The sequence below is a fragment of the Pristis pectinata genome, chromosome 22, assembly GCF_009764475.1.
Source record: "Pristis pectinata isolate sPriPec2 chromosome 22, sPriPec2.1.pri, whole genome shotgun sequence".
Taxonomy (NCBI): Eukaryota; Metazoa; Chordata; class Chondrichthyes; order Rhinopristiformes; family Pristidae; genus Pristis; species Pristis pectinata.
This window is the reverse complement of record NC_067426.1, coordinates 16,507,661-16,523,272: the sequence shown is the minus strand read 5'-3', so window position 1 is coordinate 16,523,272 and position 15,612 is coordinate 16,507,661. Positions and strand designations below refer to the sequence as shown.

The following is a 15,612-nucleotide window of genomic DNA, read 5'->3' as shown; positions in this document are numbered from 1 at the left end:
TCTAAATTCACATCATTTCACAGAATACCCAGTATTCTGAGTGTGCATGAGCTGTGGTTGACTTGTCAGTCTCCACTCTCCCAACCGCAACATCATCAAGGAACCTAGTCCTAATCTCCATTTTGAAACTCAATACATAGATTGTATAATAACGTTGGTATTTCATGTCTTTTAACCTTTTTAAATGGATTTGGTTATCTATTCAGAGCACAAATATTCTTTTCAATTAAACTTTTTCATCAGGTGATGAAATCAAGCCATGTCCACGATGTGAAGCCTACATCATTAAGATGAACGATGGAAGCTGCAATCACATGACATGTGCTGTATGTGGCTGTGAGTTCTGCTGGCTGTGTATGAAGGAGATCTCTGACCTTCATTACCTCAGGTAGGAGTCAGTCAGGATTGCTTAAAGATGTGTTGAGAAGTTGATTTTTATTTCTAAGTAGTTGTATTTATTCAGAATGCTTACTATGATGTCAGACATAAGCCCTGCATTTCCTCCAGTGGCTGACTGTATTGTCAATATATTCTCTGTTTTACATAATATTCAGAATGTCTCTTTATGACAGTGTCTCTACCAGCAAGTTGGGGGTTGAGTATATGTCTGGCATCTTGGCAAATGAGACATTGAATAACAGAAGTCAGTTTACTCTGTTTCTATATATAAACAAAAGGAGGCAACAATAACAGAAATGACAACTTTCCTCCGTTAAAACAGGGTTGTTTCTTTGGAAAAATGCAGTATGGGAGGATAGTTCAGTAGAAACTATGTACTGCACGTCACCCCATATAAAATGTACTAAAGACTGTGGTTAAAATGTGGTGATATGTCACCTCTTGCATCTTTAGAGATTCCCATTGTACTTCATGATTAACCATGATCAACCAATTACTGTTGAAGCCCATTGAGATTTGTACCAACATGGGTTAACCACAAGCCTGATCTGATATTGAAATTGATCACAGCTCCACTATTCACTGGCTGTTGATCCCCAATTCTTGATAACTTGACTTAACAAAAATCTACTGCTTTCAGTCATGCAGTTTTGTTGAGTCCCAGGACGTATAGCCTTTCCTGGGAGGGTTCTGGATGTCCCTGCCCCCTGTGCAAAGAGGTCTCTGGGTGTCAATGGTCTGAAGAGACACTTCCTGACTTCACTCCAAATAGCTTAGTTCTACTTTTATGTTTAGGCCCCCTCTTTCCAGATTCTCTTACCAGAATAAGTCATTTCTCTCTTTTCACCAGTAGAACTCTTACATAATTTTAAGTTCTTCGGTAAGATCACCCATCAACCTAAACTGAGGGTAATACTAAGTTTATTCATAGATTCATAGTTATACAGCATGGAAACAAGCTCTTTGGCCAAACTCATCCAGGCCAATCAAGATACCTGGTGAGCAAATCCAATCTGCCTGCTTTTATCTCATATCCTTCTAAATCTTTCCAATCCATGTCTTTTAAATCTGCCTTTACCACCACCTCTGGCTGCTCATTCCATATACCCACCACCCTCTGTGTGGGAAAACCTACCCCTCAGGTCCCCTTTAAACCCTTCCCCTTTCACCTTAAACCTATGCCTTCTGGTTTTAGACTCCCCTACCCTGGGAAAAAGACTGTGACTAAGTACCTTCTCTGCTCCTCATAATTTTATAAACCTTTATAAGGTCACCCCTCTGCCTCCTTCGCTCCAGGTAAGTGCCAACCTATCCAGTCTCTCTCTCTCCTTTTAACTCATGCCCTCCAGTCCTGGCAACATTCTTGTGAATCTTCTCTGCACCCTCACTAGCTTAATCACATCCATCCTATAGCATGGCGACCAGAACTGCACACAGTACTCCAGCAGTCTAACCAATGTTTTGTACAACAGTAACATGATGTCCCAACTCTGCTCAATGCCTTATCTGATGACGACAAGCATACCATATGCCACCTTCACCACCCTGTCTACCTGTGCCATTATTTTCAGGGAATTATGTATTTGTACCCCAACGTCTCACTATTCAGTAACAATACCCAGGGTCCTGTCATTCGCTGTGTATGTCCTGCCCTGGTTTAACTTGCCAAAGTGCATTACTTTGTACTTGTCTGGGTTAAATACTATCTGTCATTCCTTTTCTCACTTTCCCAGTTGATCTAGATCCTGTTGTAACCTTGGGCAACCTTCTTCACTGCCCATTACACCACCAATTTTGCTGTCATTTGCAAACTTGCTAATCATGCCACATGTGTTCTCTTCCAAATCGTTAATATAGATGATGAACAATAAAGAACCCACGCTGATCCCTGTGGGACACCACTGGTTATGCAAGTCTTCATCTTTCAACCCTTTAAATCATTTAATAATTCTGAAGTATCAGTGTACAGAACAGAAACAAGCCCCTTTGGCCCAAATCGTCCATGCCGACGGTGATACCTACCTACAGAAATCTCATTGCCTGCATTAGGCCTGTAACTCTCTTTGCCTTTCTTAGCTAAATATCTGTCCAAATGCCTTTTAAATGTAATTGTATCTGCCTTCACCACTTCCTGTGGCGGCTCATTCTAGATAAGTTTTTCCACAGACAAAGGTTATCTGTTAGATCTCCTTTAACTTGCTCACCTTAAACCTGTGCCCTCTAGTTCTGGACTCCCCTGCCCTGGGGTGGGGGGAGTGGAAGGACTCTGACTATCTACCTTATCTATGCCCCTCATTATTTTATAAATCTGTATAAGGTTACTCCTTAGTCTGCTACATTCCAATGAGAATAAACTCAGCCTATGCAGTCTTCTAACTACAGCCCTCCATTCCAGGCAACATTCAGGTGAATCTCTTCTACACTCTCTCTATTGCTACCACGTCCTTCCTGAAGTGTTGTGACCAGAATTGTTTATGATACTCCAAATGTGGTCTAACCAATGTTTTGTACAGCTGCAACATGACGTCCTAACTCTTGTACTTGATGCCTTGGCATATCCTCTTCAATGTTAATAAATTCTTCCTGAAATGTGATGCCCAAAATTGAACATAGGCTTTCAGCTGGGTTTGATCCAAGTCACAAACTTCATTGATGAAATCATTTTTTTTTTCATTTTGGCAACAGTGTCAAACCAAGAAACCCTGTCCCAGTACCAAGTTCTGCAGAAAGCTGCAGGTGTTGGTCCACTCTTCCAAAAGTGCCCTTCAAGAGGTGGCAGCACTGAAGTCCCCAGCATTGTTCCACTTAACAGGACGGCCAACTTTTATATTTTCTTGCTGGAGGCAGCAACTTGTATGGTAGTTTCGTTCCCAAAGCATGGGGGAAAACAATGTACTATTGCCTGTGATCAGTTAAGTCTGTTATCTCCTGATTATGTTTACTTCATGGTCTGAGTGGGGCAGTATCTGAGGGGAAAAAATCACAGGCATGAAACATTATTTCTCTCTACACAGTTGCTGCCTCCCCTGCCAAGTACTTGCAGCATTTTCTGTAGAATGTTGGATTTCCGGCACATCAGTAGGGTCACCACCTTTTCAAAATAGTAGAGCAGAGCACACACCATCTGGAAAAACGGAGCATTGCAACCATAGCTTGTTTAGGTCTCACCCATATGACACATCTGCAGTGTGGGAGGCAGGGCCTTTTTCACCTCTTCATGCTCTGGATCCAACGTGCTAACTCGTTTTCGGAAATCCAGTTTTTTTTTTGTTGCCTGAGTCTATGATGGGAGCAGGCCCCTGATGTTTCTAGGGGAGAAAAAGGGCCCTTGTTGGTGAGGTAGTATGGAGGTTTCTGCCAGCACTGGATGAGCAGACTGGCACTGAGGCACAGAATCAAAGTAGACCCACTCAAAAAAGGAAATGAGCTTGGGCTGAGGGGTTCTGTGGCCTCCATTCCAGTTGCTGCTGCTTCTGTCGCTACCCTTGGCGCTGCTGAAATCCTGTCTCGCAGTCAATGAGCATGGAATTGTAACTAGTCTTTGTAGGTTGGGAGTAATTGTTCAGCACTCTTTAGTCCTATATCTCTGCTAAAGGGTCTCTAAGACTTCCTCCTACAGAAAGTCGATTTATCTGCAATAGATTTGTTCCTAATTTCCCTCAATAGAGGTGTTCTCATGTTAAACTGGCTCCCACTCACCCCTTCTTCCCCATACCTCACCCAGAGGAACCTCTCTCTTCCCTCATGCCCATGTCCCATCAGTTGAATCCCATTCTAATCTGCTCTCCTTGCTGCCACCACTGAGCCTCTGCCAACTCCTTCCATCATCACCACCTCGTTGGAGCCACCAGAGGGAAATGCTACCTCGCATCGTGCAGGATGACATCAAGACTGGATTCTGTAGGCTGGGACTTCCCTGCTCAAATAAGGCCAACTCGTCACCTTAAGCACAGGCAGCATTTTGCTCTTAGTATAACATGCTACCATTTTAGCGTATTAACCCAACTCAGTTACACAAAGTCCTTGAACTAAGGTTGCCATCTAGCTGCAGGTGATAGAAATATTTCATACAGGACCATATCCCTGTTTACAGGTAGCATTACTCCTGCTAAGTGATGTGTGGCATTGAACTAGTTTGGCATTAGCCAAGATGAGCCTTGTTCTTTAGCAGTTTCTGACTTCCTTCCGATGCCATTTTCAGCCCTTCTGGTTGCACATTTTGGGGAAAGAAGCCTTGGAGCAAGAAGAAAAAAATTCTCTGGCAGCTTGGCACTCTAATTGGTGCTCCAGTGGGTATTTCCCTCATCGCTGGGATTGCTGTTCCTGCCATGATCATTGGCATCCCCGTTTATGTCGGCCGTAAGGTAAGGAAGATTATTAGAGAATATCTCTGCTGGCAGGTGTTAATGATGCCTTTCACTCCTGCATCACACTAACACCACAATGTTATAATTATTGTAAATAACTGTCCTGATTTGTATATTAACCAACCTCTCATTAAAATTTTCTTTCTGACACCCCACGCTATGTTATGGAGGTTCACTTGATCTACTTAATTAACTGCCATCATTTAATGGCTTCCATCCAATTCTTTCTGGCTGCTGCCTTTAGAAAATTTACTTCCTTAAAATGTTTAACTTTCACTTTTCTGGATACAGTTTCTGGTAGTTGGTCAATTTCACTTGCGGTGTAACTGAATATTTCCTTGGTACCTCTGTTGCATTCAAGCCTGTAGATCTTGGCCAAGCTGAGTCCAGATAGTCTTGCTTGATTAAAGCAGGGAGGTATGAGTAAACATTACAGAAGATAAATTTGAGAGTGCCATTTCTGAATTCCACAGTTGCACAGTGCTGACACAGTGCACAGTTCAATTGGTAAGGTCTGAGGCACTCCTAATTTTGGACCCCAGACCACCTATCAGTGGTGGGATTGGGTCATGGAGTAAGAGTAGGTACTTGTGATAGTGGTAGAGAATAGGCTGGGATGATAGCAGCCCTCAGGAGTGCTGGTGTGAAGGTTGGCGGATGCTCTGGAAGCTAAGGAGGGAGGCTTGAGATCTCTGAACTAAGTAATAGTGATTATGTTAAGAACCTACTCTTTTTCTTTCCCCCACCTGTGTGGTCTTAGTGCTAGTTGCTCCTGGTTAAAAAATAACTATGCTGCTACTGCCTCAGGGCAAGTCATACTTAGCAGAGACAAGAAGCAGGAATTAAGTGCTTATTAGCAAATGATAAAATGGTCCACTTCAGACCTAAATAATAAAGAAAAATCTTATATCGGCTTTCAAAATGATGCTCTGTGCCCCAAGGGATGGCTTGCATTTATTTCCAGTACCCCCACACCAGTGGAAGGAGAAAGGGTTTCTTGACCAGTTCTCTGTTTTTTTCACTTGGAAACCAACCAGCATAATGGTTCCAAAGGAGAGGAGGGAACAGGCTTCTCTTGCCTACTCCTCTGTAAATCCCAAAATAAAAGGGAGCAAAATATCATAATGAACTCGTCTGCTGTACTTGTAAACCTGTTGGTCCTGGGTGCACGATTTGTTAAGATAGGACAGATTTTTATGAATCTTGCATCTTCCTCCTGCTTTGAAGATTATTTAAAAGGGTGATCATCTTGTCCTTCTTTTATTCTTTAGGTTCACAGTCGTTATGATGGAAAAAAGACTTCAAAGCACAAAAGGAATTTGGCAATCACTGGTGCAGTTACCTTATCGGTCATTGCTTCTCCTGTGATAGCAGCAGTCAGTGTGGGTAAGGTCTGATTCTCTCCCTGAGACTGCGGTTCAGAGCAGATTTGAGTAACAGGACCAACTGTTGGAAGGTTCAAATAAGATTTGTAAATTCACTGTCTTGGCTGTGTACTCAAATAGTGGACACAAGAATTCAGGATGCAGGATATTTTATTACTTCTGTTTTCAGATTCTCCATTGCATAAGCAGCAACTCATAATTAAGTTGGTGTATTAGTGGCTGTACCAGTGTTCTCTGTGCAATGAACCTTTGTGATCGTGTTTAAGAATCTCCAAAATTAGTTTCCCTTATCGTACCATTTGCCTCTTGAGGACTGTCTTCCTTCTTTGAGGACTTTCTTCACTGTTCCTCAGTCACCTTTCTGGTGCCTCAGCTGATGTAAGGAGATGCTTCTGTGAGAAATAAAGGAGACAAGTCTAACACACCACAGAAACCACATGACATTAAATTGCCTGTTGCAAATCTCTGGTTTGCTTTGTATATCCTTAAGTATAGCAGTGCTAGTCATTTCTAAAAACAGTCTGAGCACTTGCTACTGAATATACCTTTTCTCCACCAAAGTTAGCAGTTCTGTCTAGTATGTTACAACAGGCATGTCTGATTACTAGATGACTGCAAAAAGCTGATGTATAATAAAAGTGGATTTCAAAACATAGCTCTTAGTTTTGAATACTATCAAGTAATGTTGGATATCCAATTATACATAAGTGTAAACCAGTATTAACAGTAAGATCTGTTGCAACCTCAAAGGGGTTTCATGTCTATTGTAGATAGCCATCGCCAAAGGTAATGCGAAGCATTGGTTGAGATAAGGTCAGATACAGTTTATTCAACTACTTTGTGTACAACACCGTATTTCATGTAGTTGTTTCTGTAATTGCAACCCACTATGAGCTTGAGAAAAGCAAGTTTATCATTGCAAGACCAAGTTTTCTCCAACTGACTGCCTGATTATGTCACTTCTAAATATGCACAAGAGCCCTGTCAGTGGAGGTCACCCCTCTGTGCTTCTGCCATAGTGATTCTCCAGTCATTAAGGTTTCTCCTTGGGCTGAAGGTCTCGAGTCACCATCTATTACTAAATCTTCTGATATGTTGTTTTTGTGCCTTAATATACACAGAAGACATGATTTTTCAAGTCATTATTAAGTTAAATTGACACTCTTCTAATTGATCCCACTCGTTGATATATGATATCATCCGTTGTTTTTAGCAAGACATTTCAATCTATGTTCTGATTTCTTTAAGGAATTGGAGTTCCCATTATGCTGGCTTATGTTTATGGTGTGGTCCCAGTGTCACTCTGCCGTGGCGGTGGCTGTGGTGTCAGTGCAGCCAATGGAAAAGGAGTGAAGATTGAATTTGATGAAGATGATGGGCCAATTACAGGTAACCAGCATACACATCTGGCAGCCACTTTAGAAAAAATGTCAAATGTTGTAATGTAACTGATCTCCCAGGAAACTGCTTTCTCAGGAGGGTTTGGTGGATGTGAATACATTAATATATTTTCTAGCTTTCGGTGTGGATGTTTACTCACCCATGTCTGCTGTTTTTGCTGCCTGGTGCACTGGTTTGGTCATGCATACTGCAGCTGTCTGCATTTGTTAATTGCCTGTGTGGGTGTGTGTGAACAAAGTTACCTGAAACACTGACATCTGTTCTAAGAATGGAATGCTTCCCACCTAATGGTACCATTAAGTCCATGTAAGACTTGACCTGTGTTCCATCATTACCTTTCAGCCTGTCCTCAAACCTTGTTTTTAAATTTGAAATGCCTAAGTAGCCATTGCGAATTTGAAATGAGGAACCCCAAAGTGAAGTTCTAAACAGGAAATGTTAACACTAACGGAATTTGCACAAGTGAGAATTCGAGTGTTGAGAATTAGTAAAACAGCCATGATTTGATAATTTTACCTTAAGTCTCAAAAATCGATGATAATTTGCATTCAAGTAGGATATGGGCAACATAAATTGTATTGAATAATAATGAGGGCCGTTTCTAATTGTCTTCAAAATCTCTACTTTTCTGACTTGCCCTGATGAAGAGTCCCAGACTTGAAACCTTAACTCTGTTTCTCTTTCCACAGATGGGGCCTGACCTGCTGATTTGTTTCCAGCATTTTCTACCTTTTTAATCTGTTTTGTTTATTTTGTTTTCATTTACCTGTCTGTGTCTGTCCCTGACACACTCTCCCCTTCTCTCCTATTAATTCTCTTTCTTTCCTCTCAGTTGCTGACGCATGGCGAGCTCTGAAGAACCCCAGTATTGGAGACAGTAGTGTTGAAGGATTGACCAGTGTCCTGAGTACCAGTGGCAGCCCCATCGATGGCGTGAGTGTGATGCAGAGCAACTGCAGTGAGACTGCCAGCTTTGCAGCTTTATCAGGAAGCACACTGGCTGGAGGGGCACTGTCGGGGAGCAGTGGACAACATGGCAGGTACACTTTGACACTGTTATTCTTTGTAAAAAAAAAAGCAATAAGGTATTGGGCAGTAGTATGGTATGGACCAACACTTCTTCATGCCACTGTTCAGAGTTCAGAGTCAGCTTGACAGTTACCCTAAAGACAAAGGAAGTGACCAGAAAACCATTACATCCTTTAGCACTGATGTCATCAGGTATGGCTATTGCTCTTGGACCTTGTTTCCTAATAACAAGTCAACACGACATGGGCTTTTCCAGAATAACATCCGAGATGATGAGATCTTAAGATCAAAAACTGGCTGAATCCTTGCCATCTTGGATCAATTTCAGATTGGAAAAATTGCAATGCTGCTTCCTGTTTGCCACTGGTGTGCAGTGCTCAGAGGGAAGTGTGGAGTAAAATCAGATGTGCACCAGTTATCCAGAGAGCAAAGTGGCTGAGGTCCCTTTGCCAGGCTTTGGAAGCGCTCCATGTCTTTCATCATTCTGGAAGGCTACTGAAAGGATGTCGTTAATTGGAATGAATAGTCTGTTCTTTGTCATATTGCAGAGCAAAAGATATCCTGTAACTTTGAGGGAGGACTTGTGTTATCAGCTAGGTTAGAGGTTGTATGCAGCAGGCTGCATACTTCCCCCTAGTGTTATAATAATGTATTCTACTGTCAAGTTGATTCTTTTATAAAATCAGATTAGAGATGATTATTGATTTTGATATCAAATCCAGGTTCAAGGTGCAATACTTTTTTTTTTGCAGGCTGGAAATTCAAACTGATATTCAAAAAAGAAACAAATTGCATAAAGATTCCGTCAGCCTTGGGGCAACCAGTGATAATGCCAGCACTAGGGCCATGGCAGGTTCTATCATCAGCTCCTACAACCCACAGGACAGGTGAGCTACGTAACATTCCCTAATATTCAGAGGAGAATGAACAAACTACACTTAACAAGCCTTCCTCCAAGTACAAGAAATTCGAGTTGTTTGCAAAGAGCTTAACACTGGAAAAATTGATGACCCAAAAATTATCCTGAAAGGACTTGCATTTCTATAATGCCTTTCACGTCTTTTGGTATGTTCCAAAGTGCTGTACAGCCAGTAAAGTGCTTTGTGGTCAATACTACTACAAAGAGAAAACAGTAGTCAATTTACCCATAGCAAGATCCCACCAGCAGTGTGCTAACAACCAGTAATGAAGATTAACATTGCCCAGTCATCTGAAAATACATCACCTGCTCATCAAGATGGTGCTATATGATCTTCCAAATTCTCCTGAGAGAGTTGATAAAACTTTGATTAAGCATCTCTTCCAAAAGACAATAAGTCTTGACAATCAGTGTTCCCTCAGTACAAAACATGGTTCCAGACCTGAAAGTGACAAAACATTACCAGCAATAACTGCCTGGAAAGATGGGAGTAGTCATTATGAAGTGGAATTATTGAACTTGACAAGTCTTGATAGTTTCTATGTGCCTATTGGAAAGATGAGTTGCTGCTCGTCAACCTTATGTTGAACTTCATTGGAGCAGTCCACGAGGCCAAGGAGAGAGGGATCAGAACACAAATGGGTGCAAGAATTAAAATGATAAGTGACCAGAAGCTCAGGATCATGCTTGTGGAATGAAAAGAAATATTCTGGAAAGCAACCAATCAATCTGTAAATGCTTTCTCTGGCAAAGAGAACAACATGCTCTTGGCATCTGCAGTATACTAAACCGAGGAAATAGAATAATTTTGCATTTGGTTCTGTGTCAAAATCTGGCTGATGTATAATTCTGTCCTGTTTCCAATCCCCTATTACCTGCACAAATGAATGTGTCCGCAGAAATTTAATGCTGATTAAAATGTGACATTATTTTCAATCGAGTTTGAGGAATGTTTAGGATGCTTTTTGGGCAGGGGTAGTTGGAGAAATACCTCGGAAGGGCCATGCTTTAAAACAAAATATATTTACAACATTTACTGATAGTAACTGGGACCATAGGTGACTAGTCACTAAATGATTTACAGTGAATGACATTGTAAATGATAAAGCATTAGAGGGAGCAAACTATTTACCCACCCTGTGGCCACACCTGCCCCATCTGTGGAAGAGCCTGTGGTTCCCATGTTGGCCTCATCAGCCATCTTGGAACCAAAAAAATCCAGAGCAGAACCAAGTCGGCCTTAAGACTGCCTCAGTAGAAAAAAAATGATAGTTACTGGTTTATCTTGGCAATCAGCAAAAACCTCATCTACTGGATGTGGAACTCTCTGCTTCTGCGATGATCAGAGTTTTAAAAGAGACGTAGTCAAATTTCAACACTAATAGCTACAAGGATAAGCTTTAGTATCACTCAGGAGAAGATTAGAGGAAAATAATCAGGAGTTGTCTTGTACAAGTCAACCAAGTTGATGACCCAAGGTGGGGAAATGTATCATTCATTTTTATTAGTTTGTGTGATTCTGCAGAGAACCATGGTGTATTGATGGATGCAAATCAACAATTACGAGCAAAAAAACAGCGTACAGGTTCAGGTGCGTTAATCACCCAACTTAAAAATTGGAGAGAAACAGGACGTATCTTGTTCAGGTTGTTATGCCCCTGAATTACTGTCTCAGACTGTTAGATGTTGGGTAATCCAGAACTGGCACTCTAAGAGGCTGAGACTCCTTAAGGAAGTAACAAAAGCCACTACACTCCTTGAAGTTAATTAGCAACTGAGCCCTTCAAACTGAGTAATTAATCTTTATTTTTATTACAGGGAATGCAACAATCTGGAAGTGCAAGTTGACATTGAAAGCAAACCCAGTCACTTATGTTTTACCAGTGATAGCAGCATTGATGAATTGCTTCACGTCCACTCTCAATCAGTGGACGGACTTTGCCATGAAGAGAAGGACAGTTCTTTCATGAGTGACAACAGGGATTGCAACACATATGATGTAACACTTGCTCAACCGGAGAGCATAAAAAGTGATGAAAATAGCACAGACTCTCAGTCAGATGATGTGCCTGACATTAGTTCTGATGAATGTGATTCACCCAGTCCATTTAATGGCAGTCAGTTGGAAATCACAGCTCCAGGTATCAAGCTCTTAAACATCGAAAGTTTGGAGTGTGATGACGATGAACAAAGGGAATGTTTTCTTGAGCAAGATGGAAAGCAAATGGAAACTGTTGTACGTGACATCTAAATCCACCCAATCATCACTAATTCATCAACCCACAACATGCACCTTATTCAGAATATTGAAATGTTATGTGTCTCATTCTGTTGTTTTAAATATACAAAATGTTATTGCATATTTGAATATCACATCCTTGATGCAGTAAATAAAGATGTTAATCACTTACTTTCTTGATTAAATTAATCCGGAAATCTTTTGCATGAATTTAAGCAGAACTGTTTCTCTGCCCAAAAATAGATTATCCCATATGGGGGAAAAAATATTCAGACTTGTTCTACTCCGCTAAAAATTGAGCTTTTCTAGGTTGCTGGGTGACCTGTTGGATTCTAAACAATCATTTTTGTGAAGAGAATACAGTAAATAGATTCTTAGTGATTTGGTAAAGTAGGTGCTGATCAACAGGCTGTGACATCCTCAGTACAGTATAGGGTAAAGTAAATCCTTAATCTGGATTTTCAGATTACTTCAAATTTGATTGTAGATTGAAACAGTTGAGGTAAATGCTGCAAAATCAATAAACTAGTGTTAACTCTACAAAACCAGATACTGAATGTTATAATTTCTTGAGAATAAGCTACACTAATTCCATGGCAAAATGGAATTAATGAAGGGAAGCTGTATTGATCATGTATTTAAGATAGCTTATTAATATTAAACTCATTAGCAGAGATTATAATAGTATTTGGGAACTCTGTGCTTTGCCTTTTACATTGTCAATAGGCTAGAGTTTGGAAGAATATTCCTGTTTTCCTTTTTTGATATTGCATAATAGCCTGAAATGCCTTTCTAAGGAAGCCTAAACTGTTCTGCAGTATCCTAGGAACCATCTTACTGCTAATGAGTTGCAAAGAACCAGAAACTGTATGTTTTAATTGACATAATTCAAAGTGTCTAATGAGTTATTTCAGCATGGATTATTAACTCTAGATTAGTTAATATTGGAATCAATTTGCTGTATCTCAAATCAGCCAGTTTTATTTAAAATACTGTATGGTTTCTGTTTCCTGTTGATCTCTGATGGATATTATAAAGATAAAAAATGAAATGGATAAAGCTATCAGACCTTTAATTTATGTCTTAGACCAAACACAATAATTGTAAATGTGTTTTCAGATCTAAAAATGCTTCTGTGGTCCTTTTAGTGTTTTAAGTTTCCTCTTAAAACCGAGGGTAGGAAGCTGCACACCCTTTGTCTATTGGTAAAGGTACTCCTGGTGACATATGTAACCATATCTCCTAGCTCATTTCAATTTCCCAAGGTCTAAGCCTAGGAAGCAGTTGTGGCAATACTTCTACAGCCCCAAAGAGAGATCTGTGTTCCCCTTCATGAACTCCTCCATATGAAATTGCATCTGCCCTGATCCCAACTAAATGTATGTGACTGTCAAATGAAAATGCATTTGACAGCCTGCTCAGTACAGACACTTGCATTGTCCAAGCTCACACATAAGTAATTACTTGAGTGACCTTAAAGGCTGCTGGTGCCTGTGGAGTCGTGTGCCAGCAAGTTAGTGCCTTTAAAAAGGGAGTGGGAAAAAGTCAGGATAAATATTTAAAAAAAAATACAATCCCCAGTTGGAATTTCATCATCCATGGATGGTCATTCCCAAAAAAAATTTAAAACTCTAGGTCTTCAGCACCTTGATCCTTCTCTGGTGCTGGGAATGCATGGTGGTAACATGAAGTCAATTATTAGGCCTTGTCTTATTTTTGTTTTAAAAGTATCTTTGTTATTGCTTCATGTAAATAAAGTGAATTACACTTGAGTATGATTGTATATTAACTAACAACTAATTTTGTTACATTGAGCACACCAGCACCAGTATTCTGCATGCTGTTCAGATTTAGCTTTTGGGGCAGAGTCAGGTGCACAGAATTCAGGCAAGGGTAGAATATTCCCTGTTCTAGAATGACTATGAGCAATTGAAACCTACACCTGCATAAATAGGTGTTTTTTCATAAAATATGCACAAGAGGAGGCATTCTAATTTTGCCAACTCTGTGGCTGGTCTAAACCTAACTTGTAGCCTGTATCACTCACCATCTCAAAAATAGGTTAATGACCTTGGCTATATCTAACAGGAAATACTCAGCAGGTCAGGCCACATCTGTGGAAAGAGAAACAGCTAACATTTCAAGTTGAAGATCTTTCCTAGAACTGGGGAGAATAAAATAGAATTAGTGTAGGACTAAAGTAAATGGGTGTTTGATGGTTGATGTGGACTTAGATCCTCAAAGGGTCTATTTCCATGCAGTATGACTCGAACTCTGTAAGTGTATAATTATTGTACTTGGAGAGCCAAATGGAGGCTGTACTAAAATATGTTCAGTGGTAATAGGATGTACCTAGTACCAACACCCCTACTCTCACCTTCCCTGATTATTGGCAGATGCTGTCCACAACAAATTTGTATCTTGAGACCATTGAACAGTTCAGGGGGAGACAAGCGGTAAAGGGGGGGAATGGGATTGAGAGGTGAAGAAGAGCTGGGGGTTGGAGGGTGGGAGGGGTAGCAAAAGGGGGTGAAGAACATAGTGCAGGAACAGGCTCTGTGGCCCACGAAGTCTGTGCCAACCGTGAGACCAATTTAAACTAATTCCATTTGCTTACATTTGGCCTATATCCTTGCATCCCCTGCCTGTTCATGTCCAAGTCTAAATGCCTCTCAAATGTTGCTGTTGTATCTGCTTCCACTGCCTCCCCTGGCAGCATGTTCCAGGCACCTACCATTCTGTAAAAAAAAACTTGCCATGCAATCTCCTTTAAACTTTCCCCCTCTCACCTTAAATCTAACCCCTCTAATATTTGACATTTCTATCCTGGGGGAGAAAGATTCTGACTGTCTACCCTATGTATGCCTCTCATAACTTTATAAAATACTGTCAGGTTGCCCCTCAGTCTCCAGTGCTCAGAGAAAACGATCCAAATTTGTCCAACCTCTCCTTGTAGCTAATAGCCTCTAATCCAGGCAGCATCCTGGTGAATCTCTTCTGCACCCTCTCCATAACCTCAATACTCCCTGTAATGCAGTGACCAGAACGGCACACAATACTCCAAATGTGGCCCAATTAAAGTTTTAAACAGCTGCAGTGTGACCTGTCAACTTTTAGATTCAATACTCTGCCTGATAAATAAGTATGCTGCTAGGCGTCACATCGCTGAGCACTGAGTGAGCACAGAGAACTGCAGATTGGCTGCAACCAACCCTTCTGCACAACATTCAGTCTGCTTTGCCAAATTTGGCCACAAGCTGGTAGCAAAATGATACCATATGGCTCCTCAGCACAACAACCTGGTGACAACAATCTGGTGCTTTTTTAGACACACATGCAATTTTTGGAGCACACTGTACACTTTGACCTAATGGAGACAAGCCACCAAAATGCACACTGACCTCTCTAATCCTCGCAAATCTTTTTGATCATTTGCTTAAGTCTCTCATGCCCTATCTAATATTTGATTTCCCTCTGAAAGGTGCACCAAAAATACTCTCTGATACCTTAAACAATACTATCTGATTCTGACCACATCCTCCCCTTTCATCCCTGAGACATGCTTTCATTCCCTTCCCCAGGTACACTGGGAGATGCTTGAAATCTCACCCTTTTTGTCACGTCCAGTCTATTGCTTAAATCTATGATGCTATATAAATGCAAGTAGTTGTTTGTTTGTCATTACTATGGAGATGATGGCTGCAATGGTTGTGATCTTGCAGAATTTCAATGATTCTTGAATGACTTCCATAGACTGAAAGGTAGCAAATGTAACCCCATGAGTTAAGAATAGAGCAAGAGATAAAACAAGAAACCATTGATCATTTGGCCTGACACCAATAGTGGGGAAAATTCTGAAAGATGTTATTAAGG

The 15,612-nt window shown here is 40.8% G+C and overlaps 1 protein-coding gene across 7 annotated transcripts in view; it reads left to right on the top strand.

Annotated features, from left to right (window-relative positions):
* The window catches only part of rnf19b (ring finger protein 19B), a 119,119-nt gene extending 105,608 nt beyond the window's left edge, over positions 1 to 13,511 (top strand). For 6 of the 7 annotated variants that reach the window (XM_052036611.1, XM_052036610.1, XM_052036609.1 and 3 more), the window contains 7 exons: positions 244 to 388; positions 4,601 to 4,763; positions 6,038 to 6,152; positions 7,400 to 7,540; positions 8,385 to 8,592; positions 9,334 to 9,468; positions 11,319 to 13,511. In XM_052036611.1, coding sequence (XP_051892571.1) covers positions 244 to 388; positions 4,601 to 4,763; positions 6,038 to 6,152; positions 7,400 to 7,540; positions 8,385 to 8,592; positions 9,334 to 9,468; positions 11,319 to 11,751 — 1,340 coding nt within the window. In that variant the 3' untranslated portion in view covers positions 11,752 to 13,511. Of the gene's footprint in view, positions 1 to 243; positions 389 to 4,600; positions 4,764 to 6,037; positions 6,153 to 7,399; positions 7,541 to 8,384; positions 8,593 to 9,333; positions 9,473 to 11,318 lie in introns of those variants that run through there. The other variant, XM_052036614.1, reaches the window with a different exon arrangement.
* The last annotated feature ends 2,101 nt before the right edge of the window (positions 13,512 to 15,612 follow it).